The sequence below is a fragment of the Marmota monax genome, unplaced genomic scaffold, assembly GCF_021218885.2.
Source record: "Marmota monax isolate L192 unplaced genomic scaffold, Marmota_monax_Labrador192_F-V1.1 WCK01_AAM20220418_F8-fsc00022, whole genome shotgun sequence".
In the NCBI taxonomy this organism is placed as follows: Eukaryota; Metazoa; Chordata; class Mammalia; order Rodentia; family Sciuridae; genus Marmota; species Marmota monax.
In genome coordinates, this window is record NW_026695215.1 from 19,506,576 (window position 1) to 19,523,640 (window position 17,065).

General features: G+C 37.2%; 1 protein-coding gene across 5 annotated transcripts in view; it reads right to left on the reverse strand.

The window, feature by feature from the left end:
- Ppp2r3a (protein phosphatase 2 regulatory subunit B''alpha) overlaps positions 1-17,065 on the reverse strand; it is a 172,141-nt gene that overhangs the window by 75,398 nt on the left and 79,678 nt on the right. For all 5 annotated transcript variants that reach the window (XM_058574874.1, XM_046431355.2, XM_046431356.2 and 2 more), the window contains 2 exons: positions 9,655-9,758; positions 873-975 (listed from right to left, as the gene is read on the reverse strand). In XM_058574874.1, the coding sequence (XP_058430857.1) occupies positions 873-975; positions 9,655-9,758 (207 nt within the window). The remainder of the gene's footprint in view (positions 1-872; positions 976-9,654; positions 9,759-17,065) is intronic.

A 17,065-nucleotide genomic window follows, 5' to 3' on the forward strand; every position in this document is an offset into this window, starting at 1 on the left:
TTAAAGTTTCATAAACAGAAAAGGAAAAATGAGAAATAAACTACTGTTTCACTTACTTGATTCCATCAGCGAAAGTTGCTCCATAAAGTGAATTTTCTCGATGAGTAAAAATAGTTTATGATAATAATATAAATTATTGATCTTGGCTGAAATCTGATAATAAGACTGGGGACTTTTTCTCTTATTTCAAATTGCTCCTACAGGAGTAATTTGAAATAAGGGAAAACCTGTAAGAGGAGTGCTCTTATAGGTTTTGCATATTTTTTCTTTTTTACGTAGCTTTTCTTACTTCTAATAACACTTAGAGTCCATTTGGAAGATCTTAGGGAGTTTGATTCTAGTTTATTCTCTCCCTCCTTTATACTATAATTTTTCATTTCACATAAATTGGGTTGAAAAATCAAAAAACCAACCATTTTAGAATTATGCTTAAATCAAAGAGTCAAACCACACTGATTGGAAATCCTGTGGTTCATGACATTGGTTCTGGTTACTCCACAACCATTCCTTGTTTCCTACCAGGTTTTTAACTATGTTTGATGTCAGCATTTTCCATGTTTTATAAATGAATCCTACAGTTTCAGAAGGTAATTTCTGTGGATAGAGGTGGGTAGTTTGTTGAATGGCCCCTTTCTCCTGCTTCATTGAGACTGTAGCCCTCTTTTATCTGTTTTATGCTATGAGCTTTGTTTTAGACTTTGTTTAACAAAGAGATTTTACTGCTAAAACAAGTGCAAAAATCACTTTTCAAGAAAACTTACTTATAGATTTGTATAGCTTAACTGACAAGTATTACAGTTGCAAATTTTTTTAAAAAAAACCTCCAAAATTCCAGAAAATAGAACCCATTTTTGAAAGGAAATATAAATTACCTGAAGTAAAGGGAAGAAATCCTCCTGTTCTAGAGAGCTGCAGCTGGGTTTTGCTAGAAGACAGATAAACTTAGAGGCATCATCATGATGATTATTCAGCAACCTACAAAAGAAACAACTGCTTAGGAAGATCTGCTACTCTGAACCATGACTACAACATGACTGGTCATTTCAGTCTGATCTGAAGGCCACTTAGATTAAGAATCGAGCACTCTTTTCTTTTTTGGGGGCTTGGAACTGGACCCAAGGCCTTGTGATTGATAAGCAAGTACTCTACCACTATGATACCCCCAGAACAAGTCCTTGCTTTTCAATGAATTCCATGCTTTTGATTTTGTTAAAGGAATATCTTAAAAGCTCAATAACAAAATGGTATATTATTCTAATAGAATGCTTCTGAGACTGAGATCAAAGAGTCAACTGAACTAGTGCAGACAAAATATGTATTATTAAAATACACTGGGGGAGAATATCCATTCAGTTCAGTGCAGAACATTTGGAACCAGAACTTCTAAGCTGGCCATAGCAAGGAGGGTGTAATACCTCAGATGGACAACTATGCATTACACAAGGCATAAAGTACCCAGGTTGACAGACCTTCAAGGCTAACCTGATAGGTGGCTTTTGAAATTAGACTCTGAAGGAACAGGCTTAAAATAATGAGTGTTCTATTAATTCTTCTCAGTTCCAAGAATTCTTATCTCCAACTATTTGCTAGATGTTTCCAATTGGGGACTATATTCTGATAGCAAAGCTGAAATACTGAAAACCAACTTTAAAAATCTTTCTCTCAAAGTCAGTCCTTATCCTGGGCATCTGTTTTTTTTTTTTTTTTAATATTTATGTGTTTTTTAGTTGTAGTTAGACACAATCCTTTATTTTACTTATTCATTTCTATGTGGTGCTGAGGAACAAACCTAGAGCCTCACATGTGCTAGGTAAGCGCTCTACTGTTGAGCCACTTAGAGGCATCATCATGATGGTTATTCAGCAACCTACATTTATTTTTGTAAAAATGGTGGTATCTTAGTTGTCTGGGTTTGACACTTTGAAGTCATTAAGAACTTATTTCTTTTCCTATTCTTTATAACCAATTAGTTTCCAATTTTCTTGGAAAGAAAGAATAAGAAGAATTTCTTATTCTTCATTAATAATTTATTGAATACTAACTATGGGCCAAATATTGTAGCTGGTCATGAGGATGTAGGGGAAACAAGAAAATAAGACACAGTGTTATGCTCTGTAAGGAAGTTCCAATATAATGTTTAGTTATCAATAAAATTAAACTATGAAGACCAGCCATAACAGAAGTAATCTGAACAGGGTACTATGGAAGGACAGAGGAGGCCAGTGAGATTCCCCGGAAAGTGAAGTAGAAAGGAAGGGCATTGTGGTAAGGAGGAAAATAGGTACAAATGCCTGGTATGTGATGGGCAACAGTAAGCACAGAGATGGTAAGAGAAAGGGATATATGCAGGTAGGATCAAATCCTGGAGGCCTCTGAAGTCAGGTCAAGAAGCCAGGACTTTAGTCAACTCCACAAGAGAATTTTAACTCGAATAGTGACATTATAAGAAGTGCTTTTTTTCAGAAACATTAAGCAAGAAACAATGAGAACCTGAACATGGATACTAGCAGTGGGAGATGAAGAGAAAGGTGCCCATTACCACGAAAGGATGTGGTAGCTAATAGGTGTTGGGCATGAGAGAATTCCCAAGTTTCTAGCTGGGACCATCAGGTGCTTGGAATACAGGATAGGAATACTGAGGAGTCCTAAGGAATTTTTCCACAGAATGTTCTAAACAATGGCTTATTCCTTTCTATTTCCATTGTACTATCAGATTCAAGCCCTTTTAAATTTATGTTGAGACTGCCAGAAGAGAAGAGGGTCATAACAGGGTTCGGTACTCATCCAACCTTGTATAACAGATGATTCATCATTCTAAAACAAATGTGTATGACATAATTTCCTTATTGAAAAATGTTCAGTAGCGCTCGCTCTCTCTCTCTCTCTCTCTCTCTCTCTCTCTCTCTCTCTCTCTCTCTCTCTTATAAGCATAAGCCTACTCTTTTGGGTTGATTTTAAATGTCTACCAAAAGCTCATGCATTAAAGGCTTGGTCCATGATGCAATAGTGTTCACAGGTGGGGCCTCAGGAGGTGAATGAATTATGGGGCCTCTGACCAAATCAACAGACTAATCCATTTACAGATCCAGAGCTTAATGGATTTTGGAGGAGAGGCTTGAAAGCTCTCTCTTTGCTTCCTGGCTACCACGAGGTGAGCAGTGTTGCTCTACCACATATGCCCAGCCATGATGTTCTGCCTCTTCCCAAGGACCCAGAAATTGATGGTGCCAAGTGACTATGAATTGAAACTTCTAAAACCATGAGCCAAAATAAATGATTCCCTCCTTTTAAGTTGTTTATCTCAAGTACTCTGTCACAGTAATGTAAAGGTGACTAACAGAAAATTGGTACAGGAAGTGGGGTTGTTACTGTGACTATTACCTGATAATGTGGTTCTGCTGAAATTGGCTCATGAGAGGGATTTGGAAAAGTTTGGAGATGTAGGCTAGAGACATTAAAAAATGCTATAAGAAAAGGTTAGTGGGCTAATTCTGGTGGGAGCTCCAAAGACAGAATACTAATAGGAATGCCGAGTAAAGACCAAGCTCAGGAGGATTCAGAGGGAAATGAGGATTCTACTGAGAATCTGACTAGAAGCCATTCATGTTACCTTCTGGCAAAGACCTTGTCTACATTTTGGCCATGCCCTGAGACTTTGTGTAAGGCTGAGTTTAAAGGTGATGGATTAACTAATCTGGCAGAGAAAATTTCAAGGCACCATAACATACAGGTCGTGGCACAGATATTTCTGGCTGTTTTAGCCAGACTGACAGTGAGAATCAGGAGCAAAAAAATAATGGAAAGATCTGATAAACTGGCACCTCAGCCAAAAAAGAAGTACCAGTAAAGTTGTAATCAAGGAGGATATGGTTGTGTAAGAGATGAGTGTAATCAAAAAGAAATGCTTTGTAACAGGATAAGAGAAATCAAATCAGAAATACCCCACCCACCACAGGCTCAAGGATGTAAAACTCTTTCCAAAGACTGTGTTGAGAAGGGAGCCCTAGAGTGCACTGCTCACATAGGGTTGTCTAAGAAACGGTTTCCCTGGGATTTGTTCGGTTGCCCAGACTCTCAGAAGCCACTGCAGTCGTGTTTCAAGATAGTCCTTCTGCTGGCAGCAGAACTTGGGACTCATCCATGTGGTGTTGGTTTTGTAGGCATGTAGAATGTAAGAGTTGTAAGGTCATTGAGGCTTCCACTGAGATTTCAAAAGGAAAGCCTGGGAGGCAGGCAATGTGTGGCAGTGTCAAGAGTCCCTGCAGGCAGACCCTGAGAGGGTGATGTGTGACGTTGTAAGAGAGAAACCCAAGCTATAATGGAGACTCCAGAAAGTTAGAGATGCCAAGAACGTGCAAGGCTTGCCAAAGGATGCCTTATGCAGTAAGAAGAGCCAGCCAAAGAGAGTGGCTATGTGGGCTGCAGCCAGCAAAACCACAGGTGTCTTGCTGGGACTGCCCAAGTCTTTTGGACCTCACATCACATCACTATGAGTTCAGATGCTAGACATGAATTTAATCAACTTAATGTTTGCCCTCCTGGGTTGCAATCTTATGGTCCCATTCCTCCTTTCTATGCCCCTATTTGTCCATTTTGGAATAATAATGTTTACCTATTTATCCCACCATGGTATGTTACAAGTATGTGACTTGTTTGTTGATTTTTAGAAGGATTTACAGCTAAGAGTTTGCCCAAAGTCTCTGAGAAGATTTTAAGATTTGGACTTTTGAACAATGCTGTTAAGACTATGGGGATAAACTGAATGTATTGCAGATAAACTGAGTGCATTTTACATTATGAGATGGACATGAGTCTTTAGGGGTCATGGGTGAAAATTTGTGGGCTGGGCCTTAAATGTCCTCTAAAAGTTCATATGCTAAAGGTTTGGTCCATAGTTCAGCAGTATTCAGAGGTAGGGCCTTCAGGGAATGATAGAACCATGAGGATTCTGAATTTATCAATGGATTAATCCATTTGTGGATTCACAGCTTAATGGGTTTGTGGGTAGGGCTCTCTCTTTGCTTCTTGGCTGCCATGAGGTGAGCAGCCTTGCTCTACTACATGCTCCCTGCTATATGTTCAACTCCCACTATAGGTCCCTCACTATAAAGAGATGGGGCCAAGTGAACATGGACTGAAACCTCTGAAACTGAGTCAAACTAAGTCTTTTCTACTTTTAAGTTCTCTATCTCAGGTATTTTGTCACAGTGACACAAAGCTAACATACCTACAATGGGCATTTAAGGCCCTCTGTAATTAGCCTGGAGGTGCCTATTTACTTATCTCATGACTTTGCTAAATGAAACAGGCAGCTGGCGTGAGTTTTATGTAGTTTTACCTGTGTCATTCTTATACTAGAAAACCCGCCCCCAATTTTGTCATCTTAATGATGTTAACTCTTTTAAGACCTAGCTTATAACATACCTCTTTCAAAAAGTCTTCTCTGACAACTAAATTCTTAATTGATCTTTGTCCAATATGTGTATCTCTCTCTCTGTCTGTGTGTGTGTGTATAAAGAATTTAGTTCACACATATATAACAAAGATAAGTAAAAAATTTAGTTCTTTACTCTCTATATTTGTATTATTGGCTTTATTTATTTCTATGGATTTTTTTCTTTAGCACCTAAAGGGAAGGAACTGTTGTAGCTCTTTTTATCCATAGTACATAGTTTAATCACTTATACATAAAAGACTCTGAAAACATATTGGTGATCTAACAGATTTATTTTTATATGGTGCTGAGGATCAAACCTAGTGTCTCACATGTGCTAGGCAAGTGCTCTACCATTGAGGTACATCCCCAGCCCCATGATTTTTGTATTTATTTTCTTATCATTTAAGGCCCCTGAAGTAAATAAAGTAAATAAACATGTTTTAGAAAAAAATCAGTGTAATGAAATAGGTGCAAATGAAAGTTACCTCTTAGGATTAGAAAGTGGGTGGGATGATGACAACAGAAAGGCAGTGAGGTCTTTGAAAAATAGATTATTTTTAAAAATCACAGTATTATTAAATACAATAGCAATATGACACATGAGATTCAAATAGGGGATGGCTTTTTGCTATTAGAACCATGAATCAGAAAGAAAAGATGAATTACAATTCTATGGGCTAATAAACTCGTATATGACAGGAGAAATGGAGATAATAAAAGCCATAAAAGCTGAAGGACGAAAGTAAATGTAGCTATTTTACACTGGTATTCTATACTGACCATAATGTTTTTAAGACAAAATACTGTTTTGTTAATGGGCAAATAACACAATGATATAAAAAGGTAAAAGCAAATAAAACATAGTAAAGCTGAGCAACATTACTATTCCATGTGAGAAAAGTTCTGCCCCAAAGCTGGTGTTCCAGTAACTTAAAAAGCTGTTGAGCCATATCTTTCCCCTAAAAATGTCTGGCTATAGAAAAAAGAGATGTCAGAGTATAGTTATGAAATGGGCAGTAGTTCTAGGAAAGGAGGGGAACAGAAGAAGTAGGGGCGAGTTACTAAGGTGTTCATTCTAAAATCACTTGTAGAAGAGGTACTGAAGCCTCCAACACCTGAGTACTCTGACACGAAAGAAATTATTTCCTCTAATATTTATGACTTTTACATTTGACTTTATTTAAAAAAAAACCTCTATATTATTGGAGCAAGTCAGCATGCCTATGTATAGGCCAAAGTGCTTTAATGCTGTAACCTGCCAGTTATTTTTTGTGTTTGGAAATTCTGATATGCTATACTTGGGCCTAAGTTGCTTTATGCAAAGGGTAGTTTGTAATAAATTTAAAGACATCTTTTTTTTCCTAGGTCAGGTGGTAACTCAAAGCATTATACTTAGCTGCTACTCTCAACAAACAGCTATACTTGGGTCTCTCTTAAAGCATCCTGGCTTTTAAAAGGCATTTTAAGAGCTCAGAGAAGAGTTCCCACTAGAGGGCACCCAAATCATTTAAGTATCTGACCAGGGCATTTTAATATAGACACATACATTTATATATTTGTTTTAAGTTAGCTTTTCTGTCCCTGTGACCAAAATACCCAACAAGAACAACTTAGAGGATAAGTTATTTAGGCTTTGTGGTTTCAGAGATCTTAGCTCAAAGACGCTGATACTATTGCTCTGAGCTTAAGGTGAGGCAGTACATCATTGGGGGAAGCGCCCAGCAGAGGAAAGCTGCTCAGCTCATGGAGGGACCAGGAAGCAGAGAGAAGTGGGTGGGAAGGGCCCACTAGGAAAATGAACTCTTCCAGGGTACACTCCCAATGACCCACCTCCCCCAGTTGCTTCTCACCTGCCTACAGTTACTACCCTGTCAGTCCATTTAAATGAGGATAGACTCATTAGGTTACAGCTCTCACCATGCAATCATTTTACCTTTGAGCTGCTGAAGGATACCTCAAGGTGATTCATCTCAATAAAGGAATACAGCTATTGTGGCTGCTGCTGTTGTACTGCTCTATCCACCAATATAAATGTCTACCCTATTTCAGTATACATAGTCATAACCAAAAACTGGCTGTGATTCTCTTTAATATTAAGGAGTTTAATGCAGATAAATCAAGTGGGGCACCAGTTTTCCTTTGCTACTGTCAAACTTAGTGTCCTAGAATATTCAAAATAGAATATAAGTGATTATATTTCTTGTCTCTGGCTCTAATATCTCATATAATAGATTATTTTCTTTTTCAGTCTCCCAGCCTGATCACAGCCTTTTCTTAAGCAATTATTACTCACTTCTTGCTGTTTTCCAAGATTACTAGATAGTTCTTGCTGATCTTAATGACTAAAGCTACTTCTGACAAGAACTGTTTCGCCTCCCTGTTCTTTTTATCCCTGATGCATACTCCAGCTAAGGCCTATTCAGGGCTTGCGCCTACCAGGGTGAAAGAAGCTAGCTGAATGAAAGCTAACATCTATAAATTTTAAGTTCTTAAATTCTGCTACTTTTACATATTGATTTTTTAAAAATCATACTACCCAGTTGAAATCCTGGTTTAGCTAATGGGAAAGGAGAGGGAGTACAAGCTGACTTCCTACTATTCCAGGTCCTACAATCTATTTTCTTCCCCCATGTTGCAGGTTGCCAGAAATAAAAAAAATACTCCAAGGGCAATGCCAGTTTCTCTGCTAGTTTACTCTTGCTCATTAGTATTGTTGTTATTATGTGTTTTTTTTTCCTATTTCTAGTATCCAAGAAATTCTACACATTTAAAACAGAAAGACACTTCTTATATTTATCAGCCTGTTTTCTATTTGCTATAGGGGTGGTAGAACACTGACTATGGAACTGTCTTTGGAGGGTCAGAAGGTAGTGTATGAGTAATGGCTCTCCTTGGGCTCTTTTATTCCTTGGTATTTGGACAGGTCAGAACTATTCCTTGAAGAAAATGGCTAAAATGCACCTAGACAACAAGAAGCATTTATTTAAATTTTAGCTTGGGTGTAGTTCTTTAAAAAAGTTTATTAACTGGAACAGTCTTACATACCCTTTAGTTCTAATATAATGAAGAACTTAGTGAACTCAACTTGCTGCTAGACTTTTAGAACTAAGAAAACATTTATTAATCACCTAATATGTTCTCAAGCATTATGCAACTAAGGGAATAGAAAGAATCTAAGTTGAATTCTGCTGATACTGCACACTAACTTGTATGATAATAGTAACTGAACAGCATTTCTACATAGTTTACTAGGGGGAAGGATATATAACACAGAAAAGGTATAATTGGTTAAAAGAGGAAGAAGGTACAGATTTGATATTTTCCTAAAATGTATAAATATATTAAGAAATAACACCTTAAAAAGAAAGGTATAAAGGAGAAGAAAGTTGAGTTTGAATTAAAGAAAATTTATCAGAAAGTTAAAATTCAAGAATATTTTGATAAATATACTAGTCCTTTGATTCTTTAATTATAGCCCTCAAAAATAATAATTAAAATCTATTATAATTCAATTATTTATGATAAATTAACTAGATATAATTCAATATTGGATTATATGAGAATGGAACGGTATTTTTCATGTGATACATGTGGTTTGTTCCCCTTTTATGTCATTGTTATTAGATTCAAATACTGAGTTTCAAATATAACAAGTAAAACTAAGAAGCTATTAAGTAGCTATTAAAATAATTTATTTATTTATTTTTGAGAGAGAGAGAGAGAATTCTAACATTTTTTTTTTAGTTTTCGGCGGACACAACATCTTTGTTTGTATGTGGTGCTGAGGATCGAACCCGGGCTGCACGCATGCCAGGTGAGCGCGCTACCGCTTGAGCCACATCCCCAGCCCTTAAGTAGCTATTAAAGGTATTTCTGCAGATTTACTCTACTGTTTAAAGACATGTAAGGTAAAGGCTTGTGGTAAAGAAAATGGTTGTGAAAATTAGTTTCTTAGTTTTACTTGTTACATTTGAAACTCAGTATTTGAATCTAATAACAATGACATAAAAGGGGAACAAACCACATGTATCACATGAAAAATACCGTTCCATTCTCATATAATCCAATATTGAATTATATCTAGTTAAAATTTAGTGAAGTTTTCCTTACTGAAGTAAAGGGTAAAAGAAAAATGAATAAAACAAGTGACCTTTATAAGGCATGTTATGAGGACTACATAATTCTTTGTTAGCCTCAGACTAACTGCTCATACTTACTTTCTCCACATGGCAATGAATGATGGTGCTGATACAAATCCTGTCTTCTCTCCCCCTGCAGCCCTGAACATGGGGGCTTTCCAATAGAGAGGACAGCCACAGATCTGCAAATAAAAATCAATAAAGAGTAAGGCCAGAGGCTGTGAAGGGATAACATGGTCAAAGAAAAGTATCTGGGACTTTTACCCTTCATGCCACAGTAGACAGAATGGCCTCAGGGTGAACACAACTGAGCCATAGGCAAATGTATCAATGAGGATAGATTCAGAGAGACAGAGAGAGAGGAATTAAAATTAAGAGGAGTACATGCTTAGTGAAGAAAATCAAGCCAATAAACTTTTTCTCCAAGTTCATTATAGTGATATCTCTCCATCCTGATAATAAAGCAGCCAGTTTCCCCACCTGGCACTATTACATCATGTATTTTCTACCTTCTACAAAGAAAAAGAAATTAATGAAAATCATGGATGTATATGTCTTTCAATCCTTGAGCAGAATTTTATCATTTGGGTCACTTGTTGTTAAAACACTGAACTATTTATCTCCTTTCTCCTTTGCCTATACTTAAGTTTCAGGTTCAAGAACCAGAAAATCCTGTGTTGTTCAAGAAACCAGGTATGAAGCAGGTGTGGTGGTGCACACCCATCACCCAGCTACTCAGAAGGCTGAGGCAGGACAATTCCAAGTTCAAGGTCAGGTTAGGAAATTTAGTGACACCCTATCTCAAAATAAAAACTAAAAAAGGGCTGGGAATGAAGTTCAATCCCCAACACTGCCAAGAAAAAAAGAAAACTATATGGTTAAAATCTAAATGGATATAATTCAAGTAAAAGATAAAAGGTAAAAATCAACATGCTAGAGCTACCACAAGTAACTACATATTATATACATTAATTCACTGAAAGTCTTAAAAGAACTAGGAATGAATATAAAGACTTTCAATACCCTAAAGAGTATTGATTTTTTCCTTAATAAAAGGCTGTTCTTTTCATTAAAAATAAAATACTGGCTTCCTCTAGTAAACAAGAGTTCTTACAAAATTTACCTGCTTTTTCCTTAGAGGGAAATTATTTTTTATAATTAATACTATTTAAAAATTAGGAATAATTAGAAATTATTAATTTAAAAATTTAAATTAATTTAAAAATTAGAAATAATGTCCACATCTTCTTAATTTTGTACATACATAGAAAATATATCCCCAAATCTAGAACTCTTCAAAGTGACATTGTATTAAAAGTTAAAGATATTATTCATATTAATACAGGATCTGTTGAGCTTTCATCATTCTACAAAGGGAAGATTCTTTTTTGGAGTTAGATTAGATGTGTATCCACCTTAGGTTTAGGTGAAGTTGCTCCTGGTGTGAGGCTTCAGTGCACAGGAGATTCCCATGGAAAGCATGAAGAGTACCTAGTTTAACATTAGTCATCCTGAGAGACCACCCAAGGATGCTGCTGGTTCATGGCAGAAATTAGACTAGGAAAAGCAAGATTTAGGCCAGTGAAGGTAAGGACAGGGCAGAAATAAGAGGCTGCTGCCTCCAGGGCCACTAAAGCATGTTCTGCAAGCAGGGTAGAGTTTAAGATTTCCAGAGGTTGAATACCTTATTGAGGTCAGCTTAACAATGATATGGCTTTGTTTATTGTATGATTGCCAAGGTACAAAGCTAACCAATTAATATGCTTTGGGTGTGTGAACTGTCAAATCTACCTCCCCTACTCCCTGTCTCTCCTTTTGTGCAGAGTGGGTTGCCAAGGAAATACTCTTAGAGAGTCTTAGTGATGGGCTATTGGCAACTGTTGGGGAAACTGAAAAAATGGTTCACATTACAGAGATGGGGGAGCTACAAGAACAGAAAGTGCAGGGAGAGACTGGAAATGGCTTGCCAAAGGTCTTGAAACTTCCCCTTCTGGAGTCATTCATGAATTTTTCGGAATTGGAAGGGTCAGGACTCTTAGAGCTCAAACTTGGGAAATAGTCACCAACCTTAGCTTATACACTTCAGGGACTGGGTGTTTATGTTTATCACCTCCTATGGGACAAGTTCCTCTATTAACAACTTTCATTCCCTTGAACTGAGGGTTTTTTCCCAGATTTCTGATAAAATGCATGTGTCAGCTCATGAATAGTGAGTGAATCACTAAGACATTAACACATAAACTTACTATGATCCAAAGGCAAACCCCTAAGAGAAAAGATACACAATGAAAATGTTTTGAAGGAGACTGGAAAAGGTCAGCCTTTTCTAATAGTGGGGAACCCTGAGTACACTAGTGTTACAACATGAAGGTATCAGGCCCTTGGAGAAAATGCCAAGAGGGAAAAAAGGAGAACAGTGAATGTCAAGGGTTGTGGACATTACATTTTGACTATTTAAGAAATGCATGGGGAGCTGGGGTTGTGGCTTAGTGGCACAGTGCTTGCCTAGCATGTGTGAGACACTGGGTTAGATTCTCAGCACTGCATATAAATAAACAACATAAAGTTCATTGACAACTAAAAATAATATTAAAAAAAAAGAAACGTATGGCTGGTCTACATCTACTTAAAAATCAAAGAATTAAGATAGAGGGAACCAGTGGATCAATAAACTAAAAAGTAAGTGATATTAATTTGAAGGTGACAAAATAGAACTATTAATAACACAAGATAGAACGTTTTAAACAAAGGAAGAAAGTGACTGATAAGTGGGAACAAACAGGGAGATATAGAAAATGGATTTAGGAAACTTATGTTTAGAGTAAGTGAGAGTCAGAATATGGAAATCAAAGTCACTTGAGCAAAGAAAACTTGACTAACACCTACAATTTGATCCAAGAACAGCACAACATCAAGAACTGAAATCTAAGGTGGTGCATGCCTGTAATCCCAGTGACTTGGGAGGCTGAGGCAGGAAGATCACAAGTTCACAGAGACCCTGTCTCAAAATAAAAAATAAAAAAAGACCGGGATATAGCTCAATGGTAGTACTCCCCTGGGTTCAATACCCATTCCCAAAACAAAAAAGAACAAAACAAAACAAAAACTTGAAAGCAAGGCTGTCAAGCGATATAAACAGGAGACGATTACCCAATATTTGTAATGTTCATTCAACATTTTAAATTGTCTCATGCCTATTATTCATTAGATCCTCATATGATCTCATGCAGAAGAGGGCAGGCAGATTTATCCCATTTTGCAGCAGAAGAAATTCAGGTACAGAGTGGCTGCTTTACAGGTCACAGGCACAAATAGGTCAAGATAGTGCTACATCAGTAAAAAGAGAGGGGCTGGAGAGCTTTACATGGTTCAAAAGAGTTTTACTTTTTTTTTTTTTCCCCTCTCAACTTTCTGCTAGAGGATAAAACTATGTAATGAATCCTCTGGCCTAGTCTCTGACAAATGCTTTTCTATCTGTTGCTCAGTTTTTGTTCTACACTGCTTTCATCCCTCTTTGGTTCATTCTCTATCTCTTCTCCATCTCACTTAATGCTGTGGGGAAAAGTACAAAAAATACATACATACTGAACCAGACATGACAGTAAGCTCTCTAGGGATGACTGAGGTCTAAGATCAAGAGGGTAAAACTGCACTAACATACACAGATTTCATGAACACAATTTTCTTTGCACTTAAAAAACAGATCCCAAACTTTACAGCTACACTTAAATGCCACTACAATTAGGTTGCAAACTCAAGCTCATCTTTCAAATAGCTTTAAAAACTATATGAAACCATAAACACATTCATTTACTGCTCTGATGATCTGTTCCTTCCTTGCCTCTTAAAGGCTGCCTCTCTTCTCCCTTTTTCTACATCAACCTACTGAAAGTTCATGGGCAGCAAGTGCTGGAGATAGAGTTCACTGTCTCCTGGCACAAGAGACACATATAAAAGATGGTTAAAGATAAGGATGACTAGTATGTGCTAACAGATTGACAGCTGAGTAAAAGCTGGATTAAATAAAAACAGAATAGCTGGAAGACATAATTAAATCAATTTTAAAATAAACAGTTTTAAGGAGAAAGAGACAAAAATCTAATAAAATGAGCTGATACAGCAATCAATAAAACACAAATCAATATACTTTTTTTTTTTTTAAATATTTATTTATTTATTTATTTTTCGGTGGACACAACATCTTTGTTTGTATGTGGTGCTCAGGATCGAACCAGGGCCGCACGCATGCCAGGCGAGCGCGCTACCACTTGAGCCACATCCCCAGCCCCAAATCAATATACTTTTAACAACTTTTGAGGTCATTATATACATGGCTTCATTTTTATATGCAATGTTAGTTTTAACTTTCTAAAGGTATGGGCAGTTTACTTTGCTATCTGAACTGACAATTAAGGTTAAAAGGAATGAACACAAAGGCTTGGCACCCATGAATAGAATTTAGGGCCATCATCAAGTACAACTCAGGCAATTTAATCAGTCATATCTCTTCCTTGACTACTATCATGGAGTTTCTGGCTTTCTGCCTTCCTTTCACTCAATCTGTGGCATGCTAGGGAACCATGGTATAAGGCATGGCTACTATACTATAGGGGTGACAGGGCCAGACCAGGAGTATGTGGAAGCACAGGGAGAGCAGGGCTCTTCAACAGAGGTTAGGAATATTCAGAGGTTCAGGGTTAACCCAGTAGACTCTCTATGCAAGACAGGATGGGCTGCAGGTCTATGAAAGAGAAGCACTAATAACCTGGATGGGCTGTCCAGACATAATGACCCTGCTCCACACCAGGGAACTACTATGTCTTAATCTGGACAAGTTTTCCTTATCTGCCTATATTAAGCATTCTATGAAACCTTCCATCTCTTTCACACAAATTGTTCCCATTCTAGAAATACCTATTTGGCATTTATATAGTTGACATGTGATAAAAGAAAAATTCTGAGATGTTGTAAATTCTATTGCAAAGACCAATGAATGAAGGGGAAGAGATAAGGGAGCTTGGTTTACATTTAACCTTTCTTACTAATCTCAACCAATCCAGAAGCAACAAATACTTCTCCAGAAGCAACAAATCCAGAAGCAAAAAACCCATCTGATAGCTTTTCTGGCTTCTTATTATCCCACCCCTCTTATCTAAAGCTTATTTAGGTTACAGTGCTTTCCTTTTCCAATGTTTATAGAAATTCCTTCTAGCTCTGACCTGGTGAACATTTTCTAACTGCTATCTCACCCACCTGCTGGTAGTTGCTCAAACTTGTCCCAGGACCTGGTTTCTGGCTAACATCTATAATGGCTCAATAAATTCTTTTATGTGGGAGATCCCCTGATCTCAAGAGTTTTGGTTTAATACATGTTACCTCCAAAATGCAGATTGCACTCATCTTTTCTAACTTTTATATTTTTGATTTAGATCCATAGTTCCAGGCTATTCAGAGAATTTACTGTCTTGGTTTTGTCACCTAATATAGGAAAGAGAACTTGTAATTTATTTGGATGACAACCGAATGGGGGCTAGCTAATGTTTGTGTATGTTCAGGAAATAAGACTTATGGAAGCAGTATCACGCCAGAAGTTAAAAGGATTTGTCTCCTGACAAAAACTAGTTCTGTGACTTCAGTACTTGTGGTACTGCAATTTCCTCATAAGTAAAACCCTGTGGAAACAGGTAAGTTCTTACTTTTGGAATGAGGGAGTTTGTTGATCTAAGGGATCCAAAATCAAGTTCTAAGAGGGGGGAAGTGGCAAAGAAAGAGATAATAAAAGAAAGAATTCTTTTAAAATCTCTGTTCACAAACTATTTAGCAGCAACAGAAATGCTCTGTGAGGTCAGAGTTAGGCAAAGGGCAGGGCATTATAATATATAACGTCTACGCCATTTTGTTTTACACCATCCTATTCGAGATTAGCTTTACTTTGCAAAATTGTCCCTCGTAAAGTTACTCTTTGTTCTTCTCTTTGCTCAACACTGTAAGTCTAAAGAAAACCCCCTTTCAATAGCTGAGATATTACTACTTACAGTCAACTACTGCAGAAAAAGAGGACAAAGAGAAAAGAAGCTGGTCCCCAGACTTCCCAAACATTAATTTTTCTTTAGTTTGTCAGAACCTAGAACACCTAGTATTCAAATAACATCAAAGTGTGGGCCAAGGACTTACTAATCCTATTAATTAAAAGGATAATATTTAATTTGCAGGAAAATAATGTATTTATCTAAAAGTTTATAGGGATTGGCCCAGGAGACAGAAGTTATTTGTAATCACAATATTCCAAACAAAGAGAAAGGATAAGATCCCCTGAATGAAAAAGATGATTACTGAATGATTAAGCATGAAGACTTCTTGTCCCTTTTCCCGTTACTTTACTTTCCTCTTCATTAAAAGCCCTCTGTACCCCTGAATTTCCTAAGATGGAGTTTTCAGGATGATGGCCTTGCCATCTTCTTAGAATAGGCCCTTGAATAAATCTGATTTCCTTCTCACTAATTCTCATCTCCAATGATTGGCTTCTGCACAGTCTGAAAGTGGACTTGTGTTCAGTATCAATCAACATGAACAGAATTAGGGATTTCTTTAAAACGGCAGAATGTAAGCCATGTCTTCAAAGTGGGTATTGTGGAGGATGGTAGGAATGGAAACCCATCTTGGAAGGGAGAGCTACATGAGTCCAAATGTAGAGTTGTGACTGTGAGTGGATGATAGGGTCAGGTTCATGCAGGAAACAGCATCAGGTAATTTTAATTTTGGAAAGGATCTCTGGAGACTGAGTATGGAGGCCCTAGATTACTAAGAGAAGGGTTTTATCCTGAAGAGCAGCACTTTTCAAACTTTAACATCTCTCCTGAAAGCTGGGGAACCATTCTAATTAGAAGTCTGCATGGAGTCATGGGCACACTCACTTGATCTCCTACTTGCCTCCATACAATCCTCAGCCTCTTGAAGCATAGCCTAGAACCACTGCTAAAATCTGAGGTATGATATGACTTTCAAATATACATGAGTGATAAAAATAAAACCAAACCAAGCAAAGTACTGCCACAGAGGGAAAGAATCCTGAATATTCCTGAGCTGAGGAATGGCATTATCAACTATAATCTGATAGTCATGTTCAATATTATTCTAGGAGGAGTGCAGCCACAGTAGTCCTACATTAGGGGGCTAAAATATTAAATTAGAAGCAGTTGGATATATTGGAAAAAAATAAAGACCTGCTTCCTGGTATCACATTCATTTATTTCTGGATAAAATGTTAGTGTTGAGATGGCCTAGTGGCTCCTTATCTAGCTTCAGGGTAGAGTAAGGTCAATAGCTGAAAACAAAAAAAGAAATTCCTATCCAACATAAGGAAAATGTTTCCAATAAACATAGTTCTTTAATATGGAACAAGCTACTGGCAAGGTAGTGAGCTTCTAGTAACTGAAAGCATTCAAGAAGAGAATGTATTTATAAGTTAATGGTGTCTTAGAAGGAATTC